The 27,373-nt window shown below is 51.9% G+C and overlaps 2 protein-coding genes across 9 annotated transcripts in view; one reads left to right on the top strand and one right to left on the bottom strand.

The window, feature by feature from the left end:
- Positions 1–2,734: 2,734 nt before the first annotated feature.
- HK3 (hexokinase 3) lies at positions 2,735–21,144 on the top strand. Of its 2 annotated transcripts, XM_053566760.1 has the most exons (19): positions 2,735–2,814; positions 6,011–6,116; positions 10,320–10,482; positions 10,678–10,832; positions 10,927–11,046; positions 11,127–11,222; positions 12,702–12,801; positions 12,881–13,064; positions 13,550–13,705; positions 13,853–14,086; positions 14,442–14,737; positions 14,846–14,985; positions 15,066–15,185; positions 18,079–18,174; positions 18,331–18,430; positions 19,866–20,049; positions 20,132–20,287; positions 20,473–20,706; positions 20,793–21,144. In XM_053566760.1, exons 2-19 carry the CDS (start codon positions 6,021–6,023, stop codon positions 20,935–20,937), a joined length of 2,775 nt encoding a protein of 924 aa, XP_053422735.1. In that variant the 5' UTR covers positions 2,735–2,814; positions 6,011–6,020; the 3' UTR covers positions 20,938–21,144. The 2 variants fall into 2 exon arrangements, with proteins under 2 accessions (XP_053422735.1, XP_053422736.1); XM_053566761.1 differs by lacking the exons at positions 2,735–2,814; positions 6,011–6,116 and having other exon boundaries at positions 10,400–10,457.
- The window catches only part of UNC5A (unc-5 netrin receptor A), a 60,812-nt gene continuing 54,553 nt past the window's right edge, over positions 21,115–27,373 (bottom strand). For all 7 annotated transcript variants that reach the window (XM_053566762.1, XM_053566763.1, XM_053566764.1 and 4 more), the window contains 7 exons: positions 24,620–24,707; positions 24,225–24,393; positions 23,809–24,042; positions 23,523–23,672; positions 23,281–23,445; positions 22,528–22,706; positions 21,115–22,304 (listed from right to left, as the gene is read on the bottom strand). In XM_053566762.1, the coding sequence (XP_053422737.1) occupies positions 22,139–22,304; positions 22,528–22,706; positions 23,281–23,445; positions 23,523–23,672; positions 23,809–24,042; positions 24,225–24,393; positions 24,620–24,707 (1,151 nt within the window). In that variant the 3' untranslated portion in view covers positions 21,115–22,138. The remainder of the gene's footprint in view (positions 22,305–22,527; positions 22,707–23,280; positions 23,446–23,522; positions 23,673–23,808; positions 24,043–24,224; positions 24,394–24,619; positions 24,708–27,373) is intronic.

The following is a 27,373-nucleotide window of genomic DNA, read 5'->3' as shown; positions in this document are numbered from 1 at the left end:
GGCCACCCTCAGGATATGGGGCCAGCACCCTACTCACTGAGCCACAGGCGCCACCCAATAAAAGAGGTGATTTTAATGAACTAAAATAAATGGAATGATGCAAGGAAATCCAAGGTACTACAGAGTCAATAAGCAGGCTACACTCAGGTAGGGTCAGGAATAGGACAAGCTTGTCAGGGGGAGGCTCCCTATCATCACTGATGATTGAGCTATAATATAACAGATGAGGGAAAATTATGTGAAAAGATGGGAGAAGCCCAAGGGGGAAGTCATTCCAGACAAATCAGCACAAAGACAAAGCAGTTAGAAGCAGCTTAATGCACATCCAGGACAGAGAGAGTATGAAGGGAATGGTGGGAGAGCTCAATGAAGCCTTGTCTGCCCGGCTAGGGATGTAGGTGGTGAGAAGCCAGCCTGTGAGCAAGCTCGGGGCAAGGCCTCCCAGCCCAACAGTGTGTGGTTGCACCCACCTCTCCTCCAGCTGACTTCTTTCCCAATTCCTATACAGCTGGAGATTGGTGCTAGGGGGCTATGAGGGAGCCTTGTTAGGACTCTTCCCTCCCTGATACCGTCAGGGAGGTCAGCTGCCATCTGGTATCAGAAGACTGCTAGCAGCTGCTGTGCTTCTGCTTCAGCCAGATCTGTCCCAGCTGCTCACAGACCTCAAGCCCAGCAGGCCTCCTCCCTCCATTGGCCTTGACCCAGACCTTCCCTGACACTGACAAGGGGACTGAGACCTCCATTCATGGGGAAGTGAACATTGAACTTCCAGAAACAGATGAGGAGCCTTGGCAATGCTTTTGAAGGCTGTATTCTCACCCTGGTTCAAATGACTGTAGACTCTGGCTATTATCATGAGTTACGGCTGGGCCTTTCACATTTAGTTTCATATTTTCTCCCAACCAAAAGGTGAGAGAGACTGGAAGCCAAGGGTAGGAAGGATGTTATGTTGTGGTAGTGTAAGTGATGGAGCCTTGCCCTCCCAGCCCCATCCCCGACTTCCCTGCCTTTCAGAGCTTACATACCTGGTTGGTACTCAGCAAACTGCATAGCAAGACTGATATCTGCTATATTTCCGAGTCTAGTCATGCCATAACCAATATAGGAGTCACCGTCCCTGGTCTCTATCCTAGTGTCATATGGTGTACAATCTGCAGATAATGGTACGGTTACTGCTGATGAGGTAGACTGAATTTTAAAGTAGAGGTTCTCAACCTGTGGGTCGTGACCCCTTTGTAACACTGAAAATACATCCTACATATCAGATATTTACATTACATTACATTATAACAGTAGCAAAATTACAGTTACGAAGTAGCAACGAAAATAATTTTATGGTTGGGGGTCACCACAACATAAGGAATTATATTAAAGGGTCATGGCATTAGGAAGGTTGAGAACCACCGTTAAAATGTCCACCATTTTGCCTGGAAAGAAGATTATTGCAATCTGTCTAGTTTTCTACAGGAGTGGCCTAAGGTTCTGTGCATTTAAGGAGACTAGCAGAAAAACAGCTTGGCCAACATCTCCGAACCAACCTGAGATTACCCTTCTCCTTCCAGTAGAGAAGACCCGCAAGTGAACCTACTCACCTTCTTTGGCCTACAGACTAGAGGCTAACTCCACAGGCTGGCTGTCATCCCCTCTCTTACCATATATCCCCACTTATATGTACCTCTTTAGGCTCTTGGAGCTGTACCCTGTTTCAGGAAGAAATCTGTGTTTGTGATTCATGATTTTTTTTTTTTTTTTGAGACAGTCTCAAGGTGTTGCCCTGAGTAGAGTACCATGGCATCACAGCTCATAGCAACCTCAAACTCTTGGGCTCTTGACTCAGCCTCCCAAGTAGCTGGGACTACAGGTACCCACCACAACGCCCGGCTATTTTTTTGTTGCAGTTGTCATTGTTTTAGCTGGCCCAGGCTGGGTTCAAACCCGTCAGCCTCGGTGTATGTAACCACTTATTATTTTTTAATTAATTAATTTATTTTTTTGAGACAGAGTCTCAGTATGTCTCCCTTGGTAGAGTGCTGTGGCATCACAGCTCACAGCAACCTCCAACTCTTGGGCTTAAGCAATTCTCTTGCCTCAGACTCCCAAGAAGCTGGGACTACAGGCACCCATCACAACGCTTGGCTATTTTTTTGTTGCAGTTGTCAGTTGTTTAGCAGCCCAGGCTGGGTTTGAACCCACCAGCCTGGGTGTATGTGACTGGCGCCCTACTTACTGATCTACAGGTGCCGCCCAATTCATGATTTTGTACACACTTTTCTCTGTCAAGGGCCACCTCTGTCAGCATACTGCTTTCTTCAAGATTGAACTTTCCCTACCCACTCTTGGGGAGGGTTAGTCCCTTCCGCCTGTGCTCCCACATTGCCTCTTACTCATCAGTACTTATCACATTTTGGAAAAGTGTCTATTATCCTGCATATTTCCCAAGCTAGGTTCTTCTGGCTCTTTTCCAGGGGTGAGCTACCACCTCAAAACTCAGACTCTGAGTGTTATAAATGAGCAGAGCTCTCAGCATTGCAAAGGGAATGTCCCAGAATCCATGACCCACAGCTTGCTGTGGTCATCTTGCTTAAGTTTGTACCATGGCCCTGCCTACCCTGGGCTCCTCTGGGGGCAGACTTGGAAGGAAGTGTACTTTCCTGAATTAGCTGGTGTTTGGTAAGTGGTGGTGAAGGAAGTGGGCGGGGCTTAGAGACATTATAACTCAGCTTATCTCTGAGTGTCACTTTTGGGTACAGAAAAGGGTCACCAGGGTACCTCACATTGAGAAAAGAGCTCAGACCTAACTTCTCTGTCTTCCAGGTAAGTATCTCTTTGGTCTAATTTCTGCCTGCTTCATTTCCAGCTGTCTTTGTTTCCTCTATCACAAGACAGAGACCCACACCGGAGGAAGTGGAGGCTAGAAAGATTAAGCCAGCTAGTCCTTGATGGTGGCTCCCAACTTCAGCAAGGGTCCCTGGGGTAACTTTCAGAAGGAGATCTCACTTCTTGTGGCCCATTCAGCAAAGGGAAGCCAAGAGGCCCCTAGTTCAAATATGTGCAGACCCTGAGCTGAATGCTAGGGATATTGTAATGAAGGAGAATTCTTTCTCTGCAGGGTATCACCTGGAAAAGGTAGACCTGAATACATTTCCCTAGGGTATAAATACTGGGGTTACTTGGGCCAAGCTTTACAGATTCTGTCATGTAGAAGTGTTGAATAAATACTGAATGGATAAAGGAATGAGTAAAGGAGTGAGTGGATAATTGGGCTAGCTGGGCCTCGAAAGGAGAGGGTCACATTTGTAGCCCTTAGGCCTTTTCGAAGGTAATTGCCTTGGTTACTTCATTTTATTCTTGAAAGAGACATTTAGAACAAACATACCACATTCCCATTTGACAGATTTGGGGAAACTGAGTATGGGTGTATGTGATTTGGGGAAGGTTTGGCAGAAACTGATTTCTTCATTTACTAAACAAACTCCTTCCTCCCCCTCCTCCTAAATTTAAAAAGCTGTATTAGCACATACTTGCGCCAAACCGTGTGCTGGTATCAAGGCAGAGGGGACTCAAGTTGTGTGGGACAGGAGGTAAACAGAACAGAAACAGGTTATCAGGAGACATTGGAATAATTGGACCATAGGATGTTCTAGGGCAGTGCCTACAGAAACAGGGGATGCACAGGAGAACTCTTCCACAGAGTTTCCCGGTTGCACAGAGGAGGTGAGGCTCAGGGAGGTATACAGACAACCTGAACGGCTATGTGAGTGAAGAGACCCCTTGATGCTAGGTGGGGGGAAAGTGAAGGAAAAAATGAATGTGGCTTTGTTGAATTTGAGGATCCTCTCCAGCATCTGGATAGTGATGTCTAACAGGATGGGTAGATTTAGCCCTGACGTGGAGATTTTAATAAAACCTTGAGGATGGATAAGATAAAATGAATGTAGAGAGAGGGCATGGCCCCAAACTTGGAAGGTCCATTGTCTAAAGGGAGAGGGGAGAAGTTACTGATGGTGATGATGAGAGACTCAGAAAGGAGGCCTAGGAGGGCCTGGCTGCTGAAGCAAGGAAGGGGGAGAATTTTGTATCAGAGAGAATGGCTTATGGCTTTGCATCCCTATGACAGGGTGAGACTGAGTGGAAACCAAGGAAGAGGCTTGGGATTGGGCAGTTAGGAGATCACAGGTGATCACAGGTGAGCACAGTTAGGAGATCACAGGTGGAGGGCAAATTAATGAGAGTGATGGGGGTAAAAGGTGAGGAGGGGTTCCAGGGATGGAAAAGTACTCTTTCTGGAAGTTTTGCTGTTTCAAGGAGAAAGAGTTGAAGCCTTCTACCTGTATTGGGCCTTCCATTGTGTTTCCCCTAAGAGCATTGAATCACTAAGGGCTCCCTCAGGGATCGTCTGGAACAACAATGCCACTTCTAGCTACCTGGAGCAAAATACCTGATATTTCTACAGTCCTTTATAGTGTGCAAAGGATCATTATCTCCTTTAATACTCATAAGAACTTAGTTTTTTCCATGTTATAGAGCAGGCATCCTCAAACTTTCTTTTTTTTTTTTTTTTTGGTAGAGACAGAGTCTCACTGTACCGCCCTCGGGTAGAGTGCCGTGGCGTCACACAGCTCACAGCAACCTCTAACTTTTGGGCTTAAGCAACTCTCTTGCCTCAGCCTCCCTAGCAGCTGGGACTACAGGCGCCCGCCACAAAGCCCGGCTATTTTTTTGTTGCAGTTTGGCCGGGGCTGGGTTTGAACCCGCCACCCTCGGCATATGGGGCCAGCGCCCTACTCACTGAGCCACAGGCGCCGCCTCCATCCTCAAACTTTCTAAACAGGGGGCCAATTCACTGTCCCTCAGACCGTTGGAGCGCCGGACTATAGTTCAAACAAAAAAACTATGAACAAATTCCTATGCACACTGCACATATCTTATTTTGAAGTAAAAAACAAAACAGGAACAAATACAATTCACACTGCTTCATGTGATCCGCAGGCCGCAGTTTGAGGACGCCTGTTATAGAGGAAGAAACTGAGGCTTATACAGTTTTAAATCCCATTCAGCTTAATAAATCTGAATGTGCGCTCTGAGCAAGGTTATTTTGCTCTCATTATCTCCTTTGCCTCACACAGCCCTTTGACATATGTTGGTCCCCATTTCACAGATGAGGAAAATTAGGCCTCAAGGTTGAGAGTACTGGTCCTCAGCTCTGAGCACAGGACTCTTCCTGTTTTCCGTTGCTGCCCTTTCCAAACCCACTTGTGAGCCGACCTTCATGTTGCACATTATATTTCATAAAGCGTCTCCCCAGAAGTTATTTCATTTTGTGCTCACAACAGCCTCGTGAGAGTAGATATTTCTTCCTGTTTTAAAGATGAAGCTGAAATCCAAAGAAGTCATAAGTGACTTGTCTAAAGTGACACCAGTAGTGAAATCTCTTTTCAAAACACAGATTCATCCTGCCCACATCGCCTCTTGCCTTCAGGATGAAATTCTCATGCCTTAGTCTGGCATAATGACTGTTCACAGTTCAGCCTGCTTCTTTCTCTGCCAGATCTTTGATTTCTTCTTACCTCACACCCTTTGTTCCAAACCTGAGCCTGACGTCCCCACCACAGCAATATGTCCATCTATTACACATGGCCATCTCTGTCACTGCCTGTCCTAACCATGCTGTAATTATTGGTAAGGCTGTGAGGTCCCTGAGGGCAGAGCCCAGGTCTGCTTCATCTGTCAGGAGGCATCAATAGGAATTTGAACAAATTACAGAATGAATGAATGAATGGTATTTGAACTTGAAATCAGGCTTCTCAGTGTAGTCTTATTAAATGGGGGCTTCTGGAAAGCCAGGGCCTTCCGGTTTACTACTAAAGGGTCTTTAATGGTCAGAGGTTCTGATTTCTGCCCCCAGCTTCTTCCTGGTCCTCTTCAGAAAGAAGAAAGTTGATCTGGATTATAGCTTCCCAGGGCCTATAGAGTAAGTGGTTGACCTCGGTTGTCCCTTTTTCTCCTATAGGTGGAACCACATGGACTCCCTTGGGCCTGTAGAGTTGCTGCATGGGAAAAGAACCCTGGGCTGCTCCCAGAAGGGCTTGGCCTGGCCCTCAAATAGCTCAGAACTGGTAAGTTCAGCACTGGGTTCCTGTTTCATGCTTCCTCAAGGCATTCAAGAGGAGAGTGACTAAAGCTGTTGCCAGGCCCTGGGCTCAGACCCATGCAGCCCCTTACCCATTTACTGAGCCTTTCATACCTGATTTGGTAACTAGCTCCCCATCTTATAGATTAATAGGGACTTAAAGAGGTGATATGGCTTGATTTTAAGACATAACAGGAACTTGAGCTGAGGTGTTTGCAATCCAAATGTATCACTTTTTTCACCTTGTGTGTTGACGCAAGGCAGAATGATGCTCCCAAATTGTGGGGACATCACCTCTCACTGAATTTCATGCTCCTCCTCCTTTGTCTGACACATTCCTCAAACCCTGCTGTAAATGTTTCTTTAACCTCCAACCCACAGAGATAAGCCTCCTAGGATTCTCTCATAAAAAGCTGTGTTCTTGAACCTCTTCCTTCCCCACTTCCTGAGTTCCTCCTGCATGTCTCCCTCTTCATGGGCAGTCAGGCACACAGAGACAATTTTAGTGCTGAATTCATGCCTGAGTTTTGCTCGGAAGTGAATTTCTCTTTTTTCTGTCATCTTGACCAAGATTTAGAAGCCCTGGCATGCCACACCCTCAAGCAGGAAACCCTTGCGCAAGTCATTTCGCATCTCTTGGTCTCTGTTTCCTCATCAGTAAAATGGAGGAAAATAAAGTTTAATACTCTCCACCATCTGGATAACCAAATGAGCTGGTGGAATAAAGGATCTGCGTAGAGGAGGTGCCCGTTAAAACATTCTTAAATCATTCCCTGTGGTTTCTTTAGATTTCCGGTTTATTCTGACACTTACTTGACTAGGCTTATTGCCCAGATCGTGGGGGCATCACCTCTCACTGCATTTCATGTTCCCCTTTTCTCCCTTGTCCAACCTATGCCCTAGACCCTACTGGAAACATTTCTTCTATACCCAGCCCACAGGGGGGCCCCAGGAATAAGCAGTGATTGCCTAGCCTGCTCTAGGGCCTGTGATCATCTCCTCTCTCACTTCTTGTCCCTCCCTCCTGAGACTCCTGTGTAGGCCCACATCTGTCCCGTTTACTCTGTTAGGTACACCTGCAGTCTAAAGAATGGCCCTTGGCTTTAGGGGACTTCAAAAGAATGACAAATTTCCCAAAGTCTTGGGCCACCACACAGCATCACAAGCCTCAGCACTCCCCTTTCCATGACCTTAGGTTGAGAAAAGGTTAGTTAACCAGGCATGGTCAGTGCCCAACCCCATTATCTGCCCTCTCTCAACTCTTCCCCCAAGAATCTTTGTGTCACATGAGAGAAGGTGGAGTCAGCCTTTCCAGACCAGTTATGCCTCCGGCTCTGAGGAAAAGGAACCCATGATTCATTATGCATGTCCTTTGTGTCAGACACTGGTCCAGTGCTTCACGTCTACTGTCTTCTTAGTCCTCGGGGCATCTCTGAGAAGTGAGTACTATTGCTGTTCCTGCTAGATAGAAGAGGTCACTTGCTCAGAGAGTTGAGGTGATGGGCCCAGACTAATCCGCACAGGAAGCTGGTTCAAGGAGCCAGCACTGAAGCCATACTGGATTATTTACAGGCTCTCTAATGGCTTACTCCTTGTTCTCCTGGCTGGGGTATCCCTCTTCTCCTGGAGTGGAGGGGAGGAGGCCGGGAGACTCTCGTAGTTTCTCCTGGCTGGTATGTGGCCCATCAGTATCTGCCAGGGAAGTACTCTGTCTGTCTTCAGCTTCTGCTACTTCCTAGTCTCTTCTCTTGAACCTCTCAATGTACCCAGGAGGAAAAGGAAGGAAAACATCAATCTGTTCAAGCCATTGACTTATCCATAACTCTACTGTTTTCATTAAGTGACAAGAAAACATCGCTCACATCTGAACAGTACTTTACACGTTCACATACATTATCCCCTTTCATTCTTACGCCACCACAACCATTCAATCAACAACTTTTAAGTCTGCCTCAGGCCAGCTGCCCCCTGTGGCCCTAAGATATATCCATGAACAAAACACGGACCTGGCATTGGGGGACTTCTGAGTACTGTTATTTTCTCAGTTTTGCACAAGAGGTGACTGAGGCTCAGAGATAGAGAGAGATGTGACTTTCCCAGGACAACTCAGCCAGAAAGTGGCAGGACGAGGACTCAGATGTAAGTTTTCTCATGCTGGGTCCTTGGGGTTTCTTCTTTGCTGCAACTTTTATCAGCCTTGAGTTCTTTTCATGGAAGTTGCTAGTTTTTACAAGGCTTTTCCTTTACGTGGAAACATCTCTGCAGTCAGACAGATCTGGTTTCAAATTCTACCTTTCCACTTCATAGCTGCTTGGGCAATACAGATGATTTGGCTTCTCAGAGCCTGTTTCCTCATTTGTAACATAGGAATAATCACCCTTAGCAAGCACAGTTGGTGGAAGGATATGCTGTGATGTAAACATATAACTAGACACCTAGCACTTCAGTTAGGACTATTTGCCCCCTTAGAGATCTGTTTCCCTTTCTTATCATAAGTCAGAAGGTCGGCCTCATCTCCCTCAACGGGAAGCCTCTCCTCTGTGGCTTTCTCTGAAGACGCCTCCTTGTCCAAGTGCCTGAGTTATTATTTCACAGATATGGGTCCAATCTGGAGCAATGGGCCTTCGGAATAGAGTTCCTGTGAGATAGGACTTCTTTGAAGCATGAGGAAGAGGGTCATCCAGGGCAGATTTTTGTATACAAGTGTGTACATGGGGCTTTTAAGCTTCTGATGGAGAAAAAAGCTGAGATGTGGCTCTGCGCCCATAGCTCAGTGGTTAGGGCGCTGGCTACATACACCAGGGCTGGCAGGTTTGAACCCTACCCAGGGTCGACAACAATGACAAATACAACAAAAAAATAGCTGAGCGTTGTGGTGGAGCACCTGTAGTCCCAGCTACTCCGAAGGCTGAGGCAAGAGAATCACTTGAGACCAAGAGTTTGAGGTTGCTATGAGCTATGACACCACAGCACTCTACCGACGGTGACATAATGAGACTCTGTCTCAAAAAAAAGGGGGCAGCGCCTGTGGCTCAGTGAGTAGGGTGCCGGCCCCATATACCAAGGGTAGCGGGTTCAAACCCAGCCCCGGCCAAACTGCAACAATAAAAAAAAATAGCCAGGCGTTGTGGCGGGCGCCTGTAGTCCCAGCTACTCGGGAGGCTGAGGCAAGAGAATCACCTAAGCCCAAGAGCTGGAGGTTGCTGTGAGCTGTGACGCCACAGCACTCTACCGAGGGTGACAAAGTGAGACTTTGTCTCAAAAAAAAAAAAAAAGGAAGCTGAGATGTTCCATCCTTTGTCTTTCCTACCTTTTTACCCCTCCATTCAGACTCTGATCCACTCTGGCCTGGTCGTCCCTCAAACCCATCCCCTTGCTCTGGAAAAAAATCCCTTTATACTCTTCTCCCAGATCTTCAGCTGGCTTGCTCCCCTTCCTTCAAATAGGTCACCTCCTCAGGGAAGCTCACTTTGATTTGTATCTAAAAATATCTTTCTCCCTTGGTCACTCTGAACTTCTATTCTTGTCCCCCCACCTTTTAATAACCACCAGCACTACCAGAACCATAGTCTATGTGTATTTGCTTATTTTCTATCTCCCACACTGGAATCTGAGCTCCACAAGAGCAGGACTTGATTGGCTGCTTAGCACTGGGTGCATAGTGGAAAGGATGACGGGTTGAAGAAAGGACTGGCCTGTGCAGAGTGGTCTCCAAATGCTCCTGTGCTGTGCTTATTCAGTCTCAGAGTCTGAGAGTGGGTTAGGAAAGGGAGGCACTTTAACTTGAAGTTAATTCACACATTTACTCATTCTTTTGTTCATTCAACAACTCACTGAGAGGCTCTTACTCTGGGTCCTGGGGGGCCAGAGAGCAATCAGTCATGGTGCAATGGGGGTTGGGGGGAAGTCTCACCAAAATCTGGATACAAAGCAGAAGAGTGGTAGGATAGAAAGTGTAGAGAATTAAGAAGGAGCCATGAGAGAATGGTGCGGTAGCAGGAGGAAGGTGGGTTCTCTCTCCAGGAGCCTTCTGAGGAAGCTGGAGCTGGGTGCAGGTTGTGAGCAGCAAAAGAGCCAGGGTGTGTGAAGGGGCAATGAGTGGGCAGGGCAGACGCTGAGGAGGCCAGCAAGGCTGTGAGGCAGCACTCTAGCCAGCATCTTTCCCAGATGTTGGCTTGTTTCTCCCCAGGTACAGGAGTGCCTGCAGCAGTTCAAGGTGACAGGGGCACAGCTGCAGCAGATCCAAGCCAGCCTCCTGGCTTCCATGGAGCAGGCACTGAAGGAAGAGGCTAGCCCTGTTCCTGCTGTCCGGATGCTGCCCACATATGTGAGATCCACCCCACATGGCACTGGTGGGTGATGTAGAATAAGTTGGGTGGCCAGGTCTGGAAAAGGGTACTGATCTGGGGGAGGGGAAAATTCCTTATCTCTGTCCCCATCTCTAAAGGCCCTTGACCAGACTTTGCAGGCCTTGGGGATTTTTCTGGGAGGTAAAGGGCTCTGGTCTTGCCAGCTGCATGCATTTCTGTCACCTGTTTGCCCTTCAGAGCAAGGAGATTTCATAGTGCTGGAGCTGGGGGCCAAAGGGGCCTCGCTGCGTGTTTTATGGGTGACTCTAATGGGCAATGAGGGGCATAAGGTGGAGCCCAGGAGCCAGGAGTTTGTGATTCCTCAAGAGGTGATGCTGGGTGCTGGCCAGCAGGTGAGTGCCCAGTGCCCAGCTTCTGGAGTTCTTAGGTCTGGCTGGGTGGCTGGGGCTCAGGTGGGCAAGGCTGAACCCCCAACTTGTCCTGCAGCTCTTTGACTTTGCCGCCCACTGCCTGTCTGAGTTCCTGGACATGCACCCTGTGAGCAGTCAGAGTCTGCAGCTTGGGTTCAGCTTCTCTTTCCCTTGCCACCAGACAGGCCTGGACAGGGTGAGGTGGAGGTGGCATGGGGACAGTGGGTGGAGAGGGGCTGGAGCCTCATGAAGGTAACTTGATTTCTCTGCCTCCAGAGTACCCTCATTTCCTGGACCAAAGGTTTTAGGTGCAGTGGTGTGGAAGGCCAGGATGTAGTCCAGTTGCTGAGAGATGCCATTCAGAGGCTGGGGGTGAGTGGAAGCAGGGGGGATAGGTGGGCTGCCCGTGTTGGCCTGGGCCTGGCACACAGGGGCTGGACCTGTGCTTCTGGGAGAGCCTCCTTTCCTTTCCTCTTCATATCCTGTATCCAGTCTAACCTTGGGGTACATGTTTCTACCATTCCCAGTATATAGGTGAAAATCACTGAAGCTAAGAAAGGTCAAATAAATGTTTAGGACCCTGGGGAAACAAACATGAAAAGAGTTGTATCCTGTCCTAAAAGTATTCACAGTCTAGAAGAGAAAGAATTATTATTATTATTATTATCATTATTTTTGAGACAGAGTCTTACTTTGTCATCCTTGGTAGAGTGCTGTGGCATCACAGTTAACAGCAACCTCAAACTCTTGGGCTCAAGTGATCCTCTTGCCTCAGCCTCCTGAGTAGCTGGGACTGCTACTACTACAGGTGCCTGCCACAATACCTGGCTATTTTTTAGAAACAGGGGTCTCACTCCAGCTCAGGCTGGTCTTGAACTCCTGAGCTCAGGCAATCTGCCTGCCTTGGTCCCCCAGTGTGCTAGGATTACAATATGAGCCACCATGCCTGGCCCTTAGAAGTGAAATAATTCTTCTTTTTTTTTTTTTTTTGGAGACAGAGTCTCACTTTGTTACCCTCAGTAGAGTGCTGTGGTGTCACAGCTCACAGCAACCTCAAATTCTTAGGCTTAAGCAATTCTCTTGCCTCAGTCTCCCAAGTAGCTGGGACTATAGGTGCCTGCCACAACACCGGCTATTTTTTTAGAGATGAGGTCTTGCTCTGGCTCTGTCTCAGGCTGGTCTTAAACTCATGAGCCCAGACAATCCACCTACCTCAGCCTCCCAGAGTGCTAGGATTACAGGCGTGAGCCACTGTGCCCATCAAGAGAAAGAATTCTAATAAAAGATTGTCCCTGTTGGCACATGTTCAGAGGAGCAGGTGTTTCTCCTGGGCACACCAAGGAGAAACACCTGCTACTTGAGCAGAAACTTGAAGAAGTTTGCCTAGTGCTTAAGCCAGGGATGGGGAGGAAGGTCTAGTCTCCGAGAAGGACACGTGCCAGAGAAAGGCAGTCCATCTGGACTAACGCCCATGGTGCTGCGTGCAGTGGTTAGAAGTCAGGGCTGGGAGGAATGGGCTTGGGAGCCTGGCCAGGTTGAGTATGAGGCAGGTGGGGTACAGTCTTCAAGGAGGCACTCAGTCTTAGGACCCTCATACTGATCCTGTGGGGGATCAGGTGATGACTGGGGTGGGAACAATTGTGACCCCAAATGCTGAGTGGGGGGAGGAAGGAAAACCCCTTTGGGGTGGGGCCCTGAGCATATGTGGTACAAATGTGTGGGGCATACAGACACGTGTGTTTCATAGATTTGGGGCATCTACAGTAAGACTGGGCTCCAGCCCTGCTCATCCCCAGTTACCTGTTCTGGCCAGTTAGGCCGGCCCTGACCTCTGCCCTCTCCGTTGCCCAGGCCTACAACATTGACGTGGTTGCCGTGGTGAATGATACAGTGGGCACCATGATGGGCTGTGAGCCAGGGGTCAGGCCGTGTGAGGTTGGGCTTGTTGTAGGTAAGGCACAAGCCATTTTTGATGGTGGGTGGGAGCGCGGCTACTGGCAAGCAGTCTGTGACAGGGTCATCCCTACCAGACACTGGCACCAACGCATGTTACATGGAGGAGGCACAGCATGTGGCAGCATTGGACAATGACCGTGGTCGCATGTGTGTCAGCGTTGAATGGGGCTCCTTCAGTGACAATGGGGCCTTGGGACCAGTGCTGACTACCTTCGACCATGCCCTGGACCATGAGTCCCTGAATCCTGGGGATCAGAGGTAGCTTGGTGGGGTGCCCTGATTTACTATTTTGTGACTGGTCAGCTCTCTTCTGCTGCCCTGTCCTCAGGGCCTTAGGCCTCTCCTGGTCATTCTGAGGGTTTTCAGGTTGCTCCTTGTGGGGGAGGGGCAGCCAGATTCAAAGTTCTAGAACCTAGAGTTTTCAACCCGTATCCCTCCCTTCTTCCTGACTCTGGCCAGCCCTGACAGGAATAGGGGATTGGGGGGTAGCTGAGCAAAGTGTTCCCTGCCTTCCTTTGGAGCCTGCTGCCTTTCCAGGAGGCTCCTGAACCTAACCTAAGTCAGAAAGGGGCATTGAGGTCTGGGCACATACCCAGCTATCCTCTGGGGAGCCATTTGCTTCTGGATCCTTCAGTCTGGGGGGACACTGGGACAATTATCCCTCTTTGGGAGCTCTCGGAGATGGGGCCAGGTACACTGAGGCCTTAGAAAGAGCTTCATCCAGCCACCCTTCCCAACTGCAGGTTCGAGAAAATGATTGGAGGCCTTTACCTGGGTGAGCTGGTACGGCTAGTGCTTGTTCACTTGGCCCGTCGTGGAGTCCTCTTTGGTGGCTACACCTCCCCTGCCCTGCTGAGCCAAGGCAGCATCCTCCTGAAGCACGTGGCTGAGATGGAGGAGTGAGTGAGGGAGGCAGTGGCTGAAATAAGGGGATTCTTGGCTTGGGAGAGGGGAAGATACTCTGTTCCCAAGGTAGTTATGGGACTTTCATGGGATGGGGAGCTTCTGGACCTCCTGAGCCCAAACCAGCAAGCTATCCCTTTCAGCCCCTCTGCTGGAGTAGCCCGTGTCCATGCTATCCTGCAGAACCTAGGCCTGAGCCCAGAGGCCTCAGACATTGAGCTCGTGCAGCACGTGTGTGAAGCTGTGTGTACACGGGCTGCCCAGCTCTGTGCTGCTGCCCTTGCTGCTGTCCTCTCCCGCCTCCAGCGCAGCCGGCAGCATCAAACACTTCAGGTCGCTGTGGCTACTGGAGGCCAAGTGTTTGAGCAGCATCCCAGGTACTGTGGAAACATGATCCCATGTGAGCAGATGGTGTGAATGTATGTGCATGTGTGTGTGTGAGAGAGATACAGTATGATGCACGCCCAGAGGGCACTCTGGGATTCTGTGTGTTAGCCAGTATAAATGAATGTCTCTTGAGCCAACCTGAGCTAGAGGATGCCAGATGTCCAAGGAGAGAAAAGGTGCTTCCCTGTGTGTGCAAGGGTGGTGTTCACTGGGGGCAAAAGCCACATAGTTGGTGTACAGAATGGATTTAGAATTGAATTGATTTAAGGTGATGAGGCCTAGGGTTTCATCAAGCCCTGATGGGGCAGAGGCCAAATCTGGTGTTCCTGGTATATGTCTGTGTAGGTTCTCCAGCATTCTGCAGGATACAGTAATGCTCCTGGCCCCACAATGTGATGTCTCCTTCGTCCCCTCTGTGGATGGGGGTGGGCGGGGTGTGGCAATGGTGACTGCAGTAGCTGCCCGCCTAGCTGCCCACCGGCTCCTGCTGGAGGAGACCCTGGCACCGTTCCGGTTGAACCACAAGCAGCTGGCAGCAGTGCAGGCACAGATGCAGGAGGCCATGGCCAAAGGGCTCCGAGGGGAGGCCTCCTCCCTCCGCATGCTGCCCACTTACGTCCGGGCTACACCTAATGGCAGTGGTAAGGACCTATTCTTAATGTACTAGAGTCGTGGGCTTCTGGGGTCACAGTGTGTGCTGGGAATGGAGCCACGGCTCTGTCCTGGCACTGAGGATCTCTGCTCCACAGAGCGAGGGGATTTCTTGGCCTTGGACCTTGGGGGCACCAACTTCCGAGTCCTCCTGGTGCGTGTGGCCACAGGAGGTGTGCAGATCGCCAGCCAGGTCTATTCCATCCCTGAGTGTGTGGCCCAGGGCTCTGGGCAGCAGGTACTCACAGCCCGAGCCCTGATGTCAGAGGTGGTGAAGGGCTTGGGCAGGGCCCACCCCTGACCTGCCCTGCTCCACAGCTCTTTGACCATATTGTGGACTGCATTGTGGACTTCCAGGAGAAGCAGGGCCTGAGCGGGCAGAGTCTCCCATTGGGTTTTACCTTCTCCTTCCCATGCAGGCAGATTGGCCTGGACCAGGTAAGGGAAGGAGGGACTGGAGACGTGATCCCCAAGGACCTCTCACCCACATACCCTTATAATGTGGGCAGGAGCCTAGGGAAAGGGCTGGGTGGGTGGGGGCAGCACCACTGGGCTGAGCCTGGATTCAGTCTCAGTTTCCTCCAACATGGTGTGTCCAGTCTTAGGGTCTGGGGCATTTGAGAGCAGTGAGGCCTAGATTAGGGCTGACCAGAGGACATATTATCTATCTCAACCATAACACTGGTATACTGGCCTTTGGGTCCTGTGGAAAATAGTGTTTGTTCCTATTTCAGAAGGGTGTGAGATTGCACAGGGCTGGGGAGTTGCCTTCTCTCCCTTCCCTTCTTTGCTTGTTTCCTTCTCAGTACCTGGTTGGGGTGGCAGATTACCAAGCACAGGTCCAGACACAGCATCCCTACACCTCTGTGTCCTTAAACAACTATAAAAGACTTCTCAATGCACATAGTACCTCTTGTGTGGGAAACAGTACCTCTTGGGCCTCTAGTCCAAGCTCCTGGAAATCTCCTTCTCAGCATCCCCAACTTTTACTTAAAAGCCTCTTATGCTGAGGAGCTCACCACCTCTGAAGGCATCCTTTGCATTTTTAGACACCTGTGGTCTACTCCAATCACTACCACTTCATTATGTGGTTTTCACCTTCTGCGCCAGATCTGAACTCCCTCTCATATGAGACTCTTTCCTCTGCTTTCTTTCTTTCTTTTTTTTAGAGACAGAGTCTCACTTTATTGCCCTGGGTAGAGTGTTGTGGCGTTACAGCTCACAGCAACCTCCAGCTCCTGGGCGTAGGCGATTTTCTTGCCTCAGCCTCCTGAGTAGCTGGGACCATAGGTGCCCACCACAATGCCTGGCTGTTTTTTTGTTGCAGTTTGACCCAGGTCGGGTTCAAACCCTCCACCCTCGGCATATGAGGCACCCTACTCACTGAGCCACGGGCGCCACCCTTTCCTCTGCTTTCTTTCACATGATGTTCTTTGGATCGTGCAATGGGCCATTGTCTCTCTGCTGCTTTGCTCCAGGTTAAGCATGCTTATTCCTTTGAATTATTCCTTGTAAGGTGTGAGAAGCAGGTGTGACTTTGCAAATCTAGACATGTGAGATATATGGGTCTTATACATTTTCTATAACTGAACTTAATTTCTGTGGTTTTTTTTTTTTTTTTTGAGTCAGAGTTGCTCTGGGTAGAATACTGTGGCGTCATAGCTCACAACAACCTCAAACTCTTGGGCTTAAGTGATTCTCTTGCCTCAGCCTCCCAAGTAGTGGGGACTATAGGCACCCACCTATTTTTTTGTTGTTGCAGTTGTTGTCATTGTTTAAGCTGGCCCGGGCCGGGTTCAAACCTGCCAGCCTGGGTGTATGTGACCGGTGCCCTACCCACTGAGCTACAGGCACTGCCCTTAATTTCTGTGTTGAGTCCACATTCTTTCCAGGAGTGAAAACTTAATATGAGGACTCCCTTCTCCAGGGAGGGGTCCTCTTGTCTCCATAGCACCCCTTGCTGTGTAGAACGTGCAGATACAATGGGAACTCAGGGAGATGTTCTTTTCTTTTCTTTTTTTTTTTTTTTGGCTGGGGCCGGGTTTGAACCCTCTACCTCCAGCATATGGGGCCAGCACCCTACTCCTTGAGCCACAGGGGCCATCCCAGGGAGATGTTCTGGTCCCAGCTCTCTGGGCATCCCTCTCTGCCATTCCTCTAGGGTTGACACTTCCCTAGGAATTACCTGGGTAAGGAGGGTGGAGGCCTCCTCTCTTCTCAAATTCTTCAAATCCTTCTGCCACCACCACCACCATCTCCACTGCCAGCAGTTTAGCCCAGGGTGGAGGACATAGAACACTTTTCCTAGGAAATCACCAAAAACCTGGATCTGGCTTTCCTTCCATCACCCTTTTCCCAAGACCAGGGAGTCTTTGTCTCGTCTGGGAGCAAGGAAGCTTTGTTCGTCATCTGGTCTCTCTCAAACTCATTCTTCTTCTCGTTACCTGTCTCACATTCTCTGGTTTTTTGTTTTTGAGACAATGATCCTAGAACAATGGGAAAAGAAATAAAAGGAAGTATTGGGGGGAAATGTTGATTACTATTTCTAAAATCTTCTGTTGCCCAGAAGATTTTCTGTGTGAAAATCTTAGAAAATTTAGAAATCTCTGCCCCCACTTTGGGCGGAGCAATTGTTTTCTCCTAACAGCTGTAGGACAGTTCTTGGTCCCCTGCCCCTCTCTCAGAGGATGCACACTAAGAAATCAATAATCCGTTTCAGGTACAGCCAAGCCTTGTCACTGAGCTCACAACCTAAGTCCATTTTTCACAACCAAGGGGATCAGTCTTGCGTCCTCTTCTGCCTAGGAGTCTAGATCCTGGCTTTCCCATCTTTCACCTGTATCTGGAACACACATGTGAATCTCTCATTGACACGGCACTGTCCCTTCCTCTCCAGTAACTCTTGTGAGTTCTTTCTGAAAGGGAAAGGGCAGGACCTGCTGTCATTTGGGCCTCTAAGCCTTCTCTGTCCTCCTCTTTCTCACCCTCAATGCTCACTCTATCAGCTCTGTTTATTCCTAACCCAATTATGAAGCATCATTCCTTCTGGGCAAACATTTAAAATGGCCAGACGCTCAGACTGGGTATACTGAAACTAATGATAGAAGATGTAGGTTAGATGGTTATTAATAGGTTTCTTCACACAGAAAGCCTCCTGGGGAGTGGGAGAGGAGTAGAGTGCAAGGCCTTCAGCTGTATGGCCAAGCGGGCGAGGAATCCTGCTTGGGGATGGTGGAAATCATACACTTCTGAGGGGGTGCAGGCTTTGTGGAGGCAGAGTGAGACTTGAAGGGGGTCTCCAGCTTCCTGTCCCTCCTTGGCCCCACCCCAGGGCATCCTCCTGAACTGGACCAAGGGTTTCAATGCATCAGACTGCGAGGGTCAAGATGTCGTCTATCTGTTACGGGAAGCCATCAGGAGAAGACAGGTAGATGCCTGCTTTAGGGGTCCTTTGGGGCTGAAGCAGGACTTGAGGGGAGCAAAGGGTCTTCTCCTGCTGCCTGCAATAGAGACCTCTGGGTCCAGTGCTGGTTGCTGTGACAACCACGTTGCCCAGCAACTAGCAGCATCCTTTTGTGTGCAGGCAGTGGAGCTGAATGTGGTTGCCATTGTCAATGACACGGTGGGAACCATGATGTCCTGTGGCTATGAGGACCCCCATTGCGAGATAGGCCTCATTGTTGGTGAGGAGGGCCCTGCCCTTTTGTGCCCCTACTGCTTGACAATTCACTGCCTTCTGTTGATTCCTCAGTTTGGATGGTGTGGGATTGTTTCTGTCTGACCCGATGGGCCCTGCAACATTGTTTTGGGCTGGGAGTCTGGAGCTTGGGTGTTTTGTTCAGCTTAGCTACTGTCTTATAGTCATTTAAGCTCTTTGAGCCTCAGTTAGCCCATCTAGCAAATGAATCTGAGCTTTGGAGTCACACAGATTTGTGCTTCTACCTGTATAACCTTGAGCAAGTCACTAGAGCTGCAGTTTCCTCATCTTGAAGGTGGAGATAATAACAATACCTGTGTCAGGGGGTCATGAGGATGAATCATGATGGAGCAAAATACGGCACAGTGCCTGGCTCATGGCACACATTCATTGTCGGAACTGGCTGGGAACCAGTGAGCCATGAGGGTCTTCAGATAGTCCAAGATTCTAAGTCTTTATTAAGCATCCACCCTGTGACCAGAAGGGGCTGGGCAAAGGGATAGGAGGACACATAAAAGCAGAGGAAATCTGCCTTCTCAGAACTGACCACTGAATGAGAGTTAAGCCCAGAATAGCAGGTGGCAGTCAGAGAGAGCTGACTTGACTGTGCATGGTGGCAAAAAGGCCAAGATCAGAAAGAAACAGTCCCAAGATGAGTAGGATTTGAAAAGAAATCCTTGAAAGAAAATATTTGGCTTTGTAGGGGAGGACGGATCCTATAGCCCCTTGGCCAGTGGTCCCTTAGAACACAAGGCTTGTGGCAGCCTCTCATGATATGGGGATCTTCTTGAATCCATAGGGGCTGGCATAGCTAGGCACTCGGGAGAGGTATACCCAGGTTGTTACGTGCATTAACAACTAGACGAAGAATTCCAGGTGGGGCCAGCAAAGAGCTCACCTGCCTGGAGCTGAAAATGTGTTGGGGAGAGGAAGGAAAGACTTTTACCCAGATGTGCCCTCTGCCTGGAATGCCTTTTCCATTCTGTGCTTCTTGGCTTCAAAACCCAACACAAATATCACCTCCTCTCTGTAGCTTTTCCTGACCCCATGTGCAGGAGGACTCACCCTCTGTTCTGAGGCTCTGTAAAGCCCTCTTTTGTGCTTCTGTTTGGGTGCACAGAGGCATTATCAGAGTTGGCAGCTCACTGCCTATCTTCTGGTCACGTGGAACTCCTAGTGTCTGATTTCTCTCTGTGCCCCCATAAAGATGTGGTTTTGGTAAGGGAAGTAGAGGAGATCCCTAGGGCTTGGTGCTGACAGGGTCTGCACAAGGAATGTAAGGAAGGAAGGAGGACCAGGACCAAAGTCAGGTTGTGGGCTGGGGAGATGAGCCCAACTTTTACCATCTTGGTGTGGGAAAGACTCATAGGGGCCCTGCCTGTATTAATAAATGGCTCCCTGTCCATCTGGCCTCTCTGCAGGAACCGGCACTAATGCTTGCTACATGGAGGAGCTCCGGAATGTGGCAGGTGTGGCTGGGGACTCAGGCCACATGTGCATTAACATGGAGTGGGGTGCCTTTGGGGATGATGGCTCACTGGGCATGCTCAGCACCCTCTTCGATGCAAGTGTAGACCAGATGTCCATCAATCCTGGCAAGCAAAGGTGTGGGCTGGCGTCCAGGCAGTTGTGGCTGGCAGTGGCTGGTGGGGTTTCCTGCCCTGTACGCACACACATGTTCATGCAGGTTTGAGAAGATGATCAGCGGCATGTACCTGGGGGAGATTGTCCGCCATGTCCTCTTACATTTAACCAGCCTTGGAGTTCTCTTCCGGGGCCGGCAGATCCAGTGCCTTCAGACCAGGGACATCTTTAAGACCAAGTTCCTCTCTGAGATTGAAAGGTGTCTGAGGCCTACCTTGCCTTCCCACCTCCAAAGGAATCTTTGTCCACTGTGGGGGAATGCTGGGTGGTGGCAGCAGGCGGGTGGGTGTCTGCTCTGGAGGATAAAGTGGGAAAAGTCACAAGGGTGGGGAGAGCTAATACAGAACCCTGCCTCCCTGTACCCTATTCCTTCTTGGCCCCTAGCGACAGCCTGGCCCTGCGGCAGGTCCGAGCTATCCTGGAGGATCTGGGACTGCCCCTAACCTCAGATGATGCCCAGATGGTCCTAGAGGTGTGCCAGGCTGTGTCCCAGCGGGCTGCCCAGCTCTGTGGAGCAGGTGTGGCTGCTGTGGTAGAGAAGATGCGGGAGAATCGGGGCCTGGAAGAGCTGACAGTGTCTGTGGGGGTGGATGGAACCCTCTATAAGCTGCATCCCCAGTGAGTCTGGGTGCAGGAGTTGGGGAGGGAGGCGGGGCCAGATGGGGTCTGGCTGGCCTAGGCTTACCTCGGCTGCTCTCTCACAGTTTTTCCAGCCTGGTGGCTGCCACAGTGCGAGAGCTGGCCCCTCGCTGTGCAGTCACTTTCCTGCAATCGGAGGATGGATCTGGCAAAGGTGCAGCCTTGGTCACTGCTGTCGCCTGCCGCCTTGCCCAGAAGACCCGTGTCTGAGAAGTCTCTGTGAGTTCTCAGGAATTCTCAGCCCTAGCCTTGCTGGAACAGGGTGTGAGCCCACTTGTTCCCTAGGCAAACCCAGTCACTCAGGACTCCCAGGACAGCCCATGTGTGAATACTCTTTGGCTATCTGGCTTTACCCCCTGGCTTTCCCTGAAAGAAGCAGCACTCAGGTTAGCAATATATATATATAATTTATTTACATTCACGTCCGATAAAATCCCTATGCGCCCCGGCGGCCGGGCAAGGCTGTGTACATAAGGCCAAGTGTAAGTGCGTGAATGCACTTAAGACAGAGTCAGGACACGAGCTTCACATGACAGGCCCCGCATGGGGGTACCAGCCAGCCTCAGGAACGGGCATGCCACGGCACACACACTCGCCATTGTACAGCCCAGGACTCCCATTGCATATTCACATGCCCCGCCGGGCAGGGCACCTCGAGGCGAGGGGAAGAGGGGAAGGTCAGGGAGGAGCCGTTGGGTGTCCCTGGGTGGGTGGGAGAGGGCAGCATGTGAGAGGCAGATGTGCACCGACACCGGGCATGAGAGACGTGAGCAGCCTCCAGGTGTACAGCATGAGATGTGTGTGTGGTAGTGGTGGGGTGTCTGCATGACCCAGAAGGGGATGCATGTGAGATGAGCACACGAGACATGCGTGGGCGTATGCTCGTGTGGTGGTCATGTGCCTGAACCCAGGGGCCACCCCCTGTCCGGCTGTGACCCTTGGCCCTGCAGGCTTGGAGCCAGGCCCCTCAGATGTGCCCTACCCAGCAGGCACAGAAATGTTTGCATAAGGTCCACCTCAGGCAGGAGCTCTGGGGGCCATGTCCCAAGCCCAGTGTGTGCATGCATGCCTGTGTGTATGCGGGGCCCTGGCGGGGGCAGGAGGAGAGGTAGCATCACACACACATACACACATACAGATGGGCTGGGCCTGGCCCAGGCTCCAGGCACTGTCTGCCCTGGGCTCGGGGGCAGAATGTGAACAGGTGGCACTGCCAGCCTGGTCAGGCAGGCCATGGAGGGGTGGGAGTTTGGGCAGGGTCTGAAGGACCAGTGTTAAGGGACAACTTCAGCCGGATGGGGCCTGTCCAAGCAGCTCTTCCCGGTTTGGGGGAAGGGCCCCTGTCTGGCTTCTGCCTGTCCCTGGCGGGTGCCAAAGCTGGTGAGAGTGTAGGCGTTTGGCCTGGCCGGCCTCAGCACTCGGCTTCTGACACTGTGAAGAGGCCAGCATCTGGCTGGCCCAGTCCGGCCACAGCCGCAGCCAGCTGGCTGAGGTTGCTGTTGGGGAAGTGCCGAGCCTCCCACAGGTTGAGGATCATGGCCGTGGGGCTGGGCTTGGAGGCAAAGAAGCTGAGATGGCTGTGGAGGGGAGGGGTGGTCCATTAGCAGCCTGGCCTCACCCCAATTGCGCCTGCTGTCCCCAAGCCCACCCCAGGTCAGGGTCTCCCCCACCCAGACATATTGACTGCCTCAGCTGCTAGTGGATGAGGCACAGGCCCCACGGGCCTCCTGTCCACCCTACTCCCTACCAGCTCAGGACTGTAGGTGGCCTTCGCAGCACCTCCACTCATCTCCCACACACCTGTCCAGGTGGAGTTTCTGGGCCAGAGTCCGCCAGTCAGCACCCCGACTACAGGGTGGGTCCAGGCTGGAAATGATCTTCTGCCGAATGAGGAAGGGGATCTTGAAGGCACTGGGGCCCACCAGGGCTGGGACCCCCCCTTCACTCTCCAGAGCCAGCAGCTCAGCAAACCTTGTGTCCTAGGGTGGGAGGGGTGAAGGTGACTGTTAGAACTTTACCACTGCCACCTCCTGCTAGGGAAGCTCTCAGATCACCCCAGAGCATGGAGGAGCTATGGGGACTGACACTTCCTGGGCACCCCCATGTGCCAAGGCCCCGCCCAGTGGGGCCCAGAGGTGCAGTGACCTGCCCCAGCTACACGGCCAGTGAGCAGAGGACCCGTCTGGTCTTATTTCTCTCTCCCACCCCCAAGTGACTCTGCACAGCCTCTGCTAACTATTCAGCACTGGTGCTCTCCTCTCACTGCCCCATTCATCCTCCCTGCTCAGTTCCCACTGCCAGAATTGTCCTTCCTCTCATTGCTGCCTGCCAGAGGTGCTCAACCCTTAGGGCCCAGGACAAAGTTCCTCCAGGGTCCCCTCCTTCTGCTCCCACATACTCTTCCCCTCCCCTCTCCAAGTCCTGTTTAAATCTGCACCTCCCTCCCTAGGAGAATAGAGGAAGTGGGCTTGGGGACAGGTGGAAGGGTAGGGCATTTCTGAGGGGTCATTGGTGGAAGCACATCATGACAGTGCTTCAGCCCCTGCCATCCACCTTAGTGATGTTGAAGTTGATGTTGAAGCTCTGCCCATCACCTTCCACCTGCCACACCCACACCTTGCAGGCCAGGTCACTAGTGCTGGGACTGACACGCTCCAGGGTGAAGGTGCAGTGCAGGTACTGCTGTGTGCCGTTCCAGATGTGATAGAAGGGGATCTCCTGGGGGGGTGGAGAGGAGGCATCAGGGGTGCCCAGCTCCTGGCACCTTAAGCACTGGCTGTGGGCCTGGCCCTCACCTGGTAACTGACGAGGAGCTTGCTCTTCCACAGGGAGCTGGGCACATCGTGGATGGACAGGCGCAGGTTGTGATAACTGTCCTTGAAGTGCAGGATTCGAGGTTCCTGGATCAGCTGTCCCCCCAGCTGCTTCTCGAGTTGCACCACCTCCTGCAGTATGCCCGGTGGTCAGCCTGGGTTCCTCCCCACTACCCCCAGGCAGGAGGGCCTCCATGCCATGCAGGGGCTGTCAGCCCACAGGGCCAGGTGCAGCCTTCCCATAGCAGGTGTAAGGGGCGCATGGTACCTTGAGTGCATCATGGGTATCATGCAGGCAGTAGACTCGGATGTTATACTCGAGGGAGGTACAGGCCAGAGGAGCAAACAGAAGCAGCTTGAGGCGCTTGGCTGCGGCCACACTGAGGGCCTCTCCCACCAGGGCGAAGCGGCCCAGCTGCTCGGTGAAGACATAGCAGGCGCCAGCCTCCAGCTGGCAATAGTAGAGGTGGGAGGGTGCCTCCTCGCCCAGGTGCAGCACGTCCTGTGGGTGGGCCCAGTGGGTTGGCTCTGCCCAGCCTTGGAGCCCATGGGCCACTGCAGCTCTGAGAAGTGGCCAGAGACTGGGGAGGGGTTGGGTTGGCTCAGGGCCACCCAGCTGCTGAGGGCCAGGGCAGACCCACAATCCCCTCTGAAGCCAGGGCTTGGGGGCTGCTCCCTGCTCACCTCCCAGCTACCTTCGCACGACTGCTTTTTGAGGCGCAGGCTCCAGCTGTCAGGGCTGGGCTCCCCACAGTGGTCCATGGCGAGGATGACAGGCCGGGTGAGCAGGACTCCAGGTGGCCCACAGCTAACGATGGGACTCAACAGGGTCTGACAGCCGGCTAGGGGCAACCTCAAGTGGGGAAATACGGGTAGGGAGGGAAAGGTGTCAGTGGTCTGTCCCGGGAACTGAGAGTGGGGCCGGGCAGAGGGCAGGGCAGGAGTACCCCAGGTCAAGGGCTGCAAGGCCAGGTGGAGTTTAGGAGCGACTCTTCCCCTGCCAGCCCAGACCAGGCCCAACAGTGGGTGGGCAAGGGGCACCCGGAGACTGAAGGCAGCGGCAGGGCCCACATCCACACCTCACATCCTCTGGCTTGTGCAGCGTGAGGTAGATCTCGTAGATCTTCCCTCGGGGTATGGCGTCTGGGGGAATGAGGAGGCTGATTCCTGTAACAGAGCAGGAGGGCTGGGGCTTACCTGCTGTAAAGGCACCTGACACCCCACCGGGCAGACCCTTCACAAGCCTCCCTGTGAGGACTGGTGTCAGCCTGGCCTGGGGATGTAAGGACAGCTGTGCTATTTAGCCACCCTCACAGGCACTGAATCAGGGTAATCCCAAGAGCAGCTGAGGGAATCCAGGTGGGAAAGGCATGCCTAGTTAGACCAGGCACAGAACACTCTGGAACAGGTATCAGGTATGCTGTACCTACCTCCCCTGTCATCTGAAAGGCACTGGGTGGGACCAGGACATTTCCCTCCTTAAAACCTTTTCTGCCTCCAGGATGAAGTCCAGCTCCTTGGCCTGGCATTCAAGGGCCTTTGCCTCTGGTCCCTAATAACTTTTTGGCAACATCTTCAGCCCAGCCCAGCCCTGTTACGTACTCAGGGGTTCTGGAACCACAGTCTGAGCCCCACTGTTTTCCTGTCCTGTTGGAGCTCCTCCCCTCTCCACTGGGCCTGGCCACCTTTGGGGACTGGCCATTCCCTGTCACTATCATGTCCCTGCAGGTGAGGCTGGATCTTGCAGCCCTCCTTGGCCTGAAAGCCGCTGTACAGATGACCTCCTGACTGGCCGATTCCATCTCTGCCCCAGCACTTTGCAAGGAGAAGTATCAGTGTCTGCTGAGAGGGAAGTGGGTGGGGGTGGTGGAGCAGGCCATGGCAAGGACAGGGGCTGGGAAGTCATTCAAGGCATGGTGAGCCATGGGAGCCCTTACATCAGGGGACCTCCCAGCCCAGGACAAGGGGAATAGGAGAAATGTCATGACTTCATCCTCCAAGCCCAAAAGTAAATATATATATTCTCCTGTTGCATGCAGAGTGGGTAACTGAGGTGGGCTGGGCTAGAACATCAGTATCCCACAGGAAACTTAAAACAGGAGAGGGAAGCTGTTGATTGCAGATTTATGGCTACTGCTCCCTTCACCAGCTTGCAGGGCCCCTTGGTATGAGCTGCTAACATTGGTGACAGTCCCAGGCATCCTCACACAAATGCTTTCCATGAGGGAGTTACATGAACTCATGTACTCATTCCACGAATATTGCCAGCACTCAGGAAGGGGAGCAAAAAGGAAGGATCCTGCTCTCATGAAGCTCTCGGCCCAGTGGGAAGACAAGTAAACTGCAGTAGAGGAGGAGAAGCAGTAGCTAGCCCACCATTCCAGGGGGTGAAGGACCAAGGGCCACACCATTGGGCACCACTATTTGCCACCTCTTTGTAAGAGCAGATGGATGCTGGCATCCAAATAGCCCCATGAGGGGGTCATCATCACCCCATGTATGGGAGGCCAGGAGGTGCAGAGAGCAAGAGCTGTCAGGCCAAGACCCAAAGGACAAGTTGCAGCGAAGCCAGTGGGAGGCGCTGTGAGTGCAAAGGGCAGTGGTGTGTCTGGGGGGCCAAGAGTCCACGGTGGCTGCCAAGTACAGAAGTGCAGCAGTTGGCCAACAGGGGATGGGTCCTGTTTGCCTTGTCATGTGGGCTTTGCAGGAGGCAGCAGGGAGCCCTGAAAGGGGTTCAAGGAGAAGAGGGACATGATCAACTCTGGCATCATTCAGTGACAGTATGGAGCCGGGAACCAGTATGGTAACCTGGGTCAGATGAGGGAGCAGGTCAAGGCAAGAGCAGAATTCAGGAGCTATTGAGGAGGGAGAACACGTAACACTTGCTGTGTGACAAGCCAGTGAGAGGACAGGTGAGAGCAGGTCAAGGTGACCCCCAGTTTCTGGCTTGAGCAATGAGACGGTACAGTTCATAAGCTGGGGAAAGCCTGGCTCTGGAGGAGGGTGGGAGACAATTCTGTTTTAGGCACCAGGGATCCGAGGTGCTGTGAGACATCCAGATGGAGCTGCCCAGGAGACAGCTGGGTGTACAGCTCTGTCGCCCAGGAGAACCTCGGGGTGGGGACAGAGGAGTGGGAGTTTATCTGCACAGACTCAGTGATTAAAGCCACCGAGTGGGCGAGATTGCTCCAGGAGAAGGGCACCAGGAGGCAGCTCTGAGGAAAATCTACATTTAGGGAACAGGCCCCAGAAACAGCTGGAGAGAGGCAAGAAAATCACAGGCACAATGGGCCATCTAAGCTCAGGGAATGGAGGATTTCAGGGTGGGAATGGCCAGCCACACCAGAGGCGGCAGCCATTTCTTGTAAGACGTCCACAGGAAGGATTTGTGGCTTCTCTAACAAGGCTATCTCAGGGACCTGTCTGAGAGTTCCTGTGGAGTGGTGGATGGCAGCAGTGGGGTTTCGGAGAGGCCCTCTGCTCAGGCCTGCACTATTCAGTATTTGTCCTCTAATGTCTCTCCTCTCCGTGAGGCCAGTCTCGCCCTACCTCAGGGCTGGGCCCAGCATGGAGCCTAGCACACACAGATAGTCTGTGTAAATGAGAGGACAGTACTCGCGTGCCTACGGGCAGCAGCAGGGCGAATGCTCTGGCCAGGGTCCCAGTGCCAGTCATGACAGGATTCTTGCCAAAACTCTATCCTCTTTCATTGCTGGTCAGGCTCGGCCACTCAGGGAGGCTGGGGGACACAGGAGAAATATCTGGGCTGTCCTATCCTCCTCTAAGAGGGAAACAGAAGCTAATCTTGCCTCTCAGGGCTCCCTAGGGTACAT

This window comes from Nycticebus coucang, chromosome 17 (assembly GCF_027406575.1).
Source record: "Nycticebus coucang isolate mNycCou1 chromosome 17, mNycCou1.pri, whole genome shotgun sequence".
Taxonomy (NCBI): Eukaryota; Metazoa; Chordata; class Mammalia; order Primates; family Lorisidae; genus Nycticebus; species Nycticebus coucang.
This window is presented reverse-complemented; position numbering and strand designations above follow the sequence as displayed.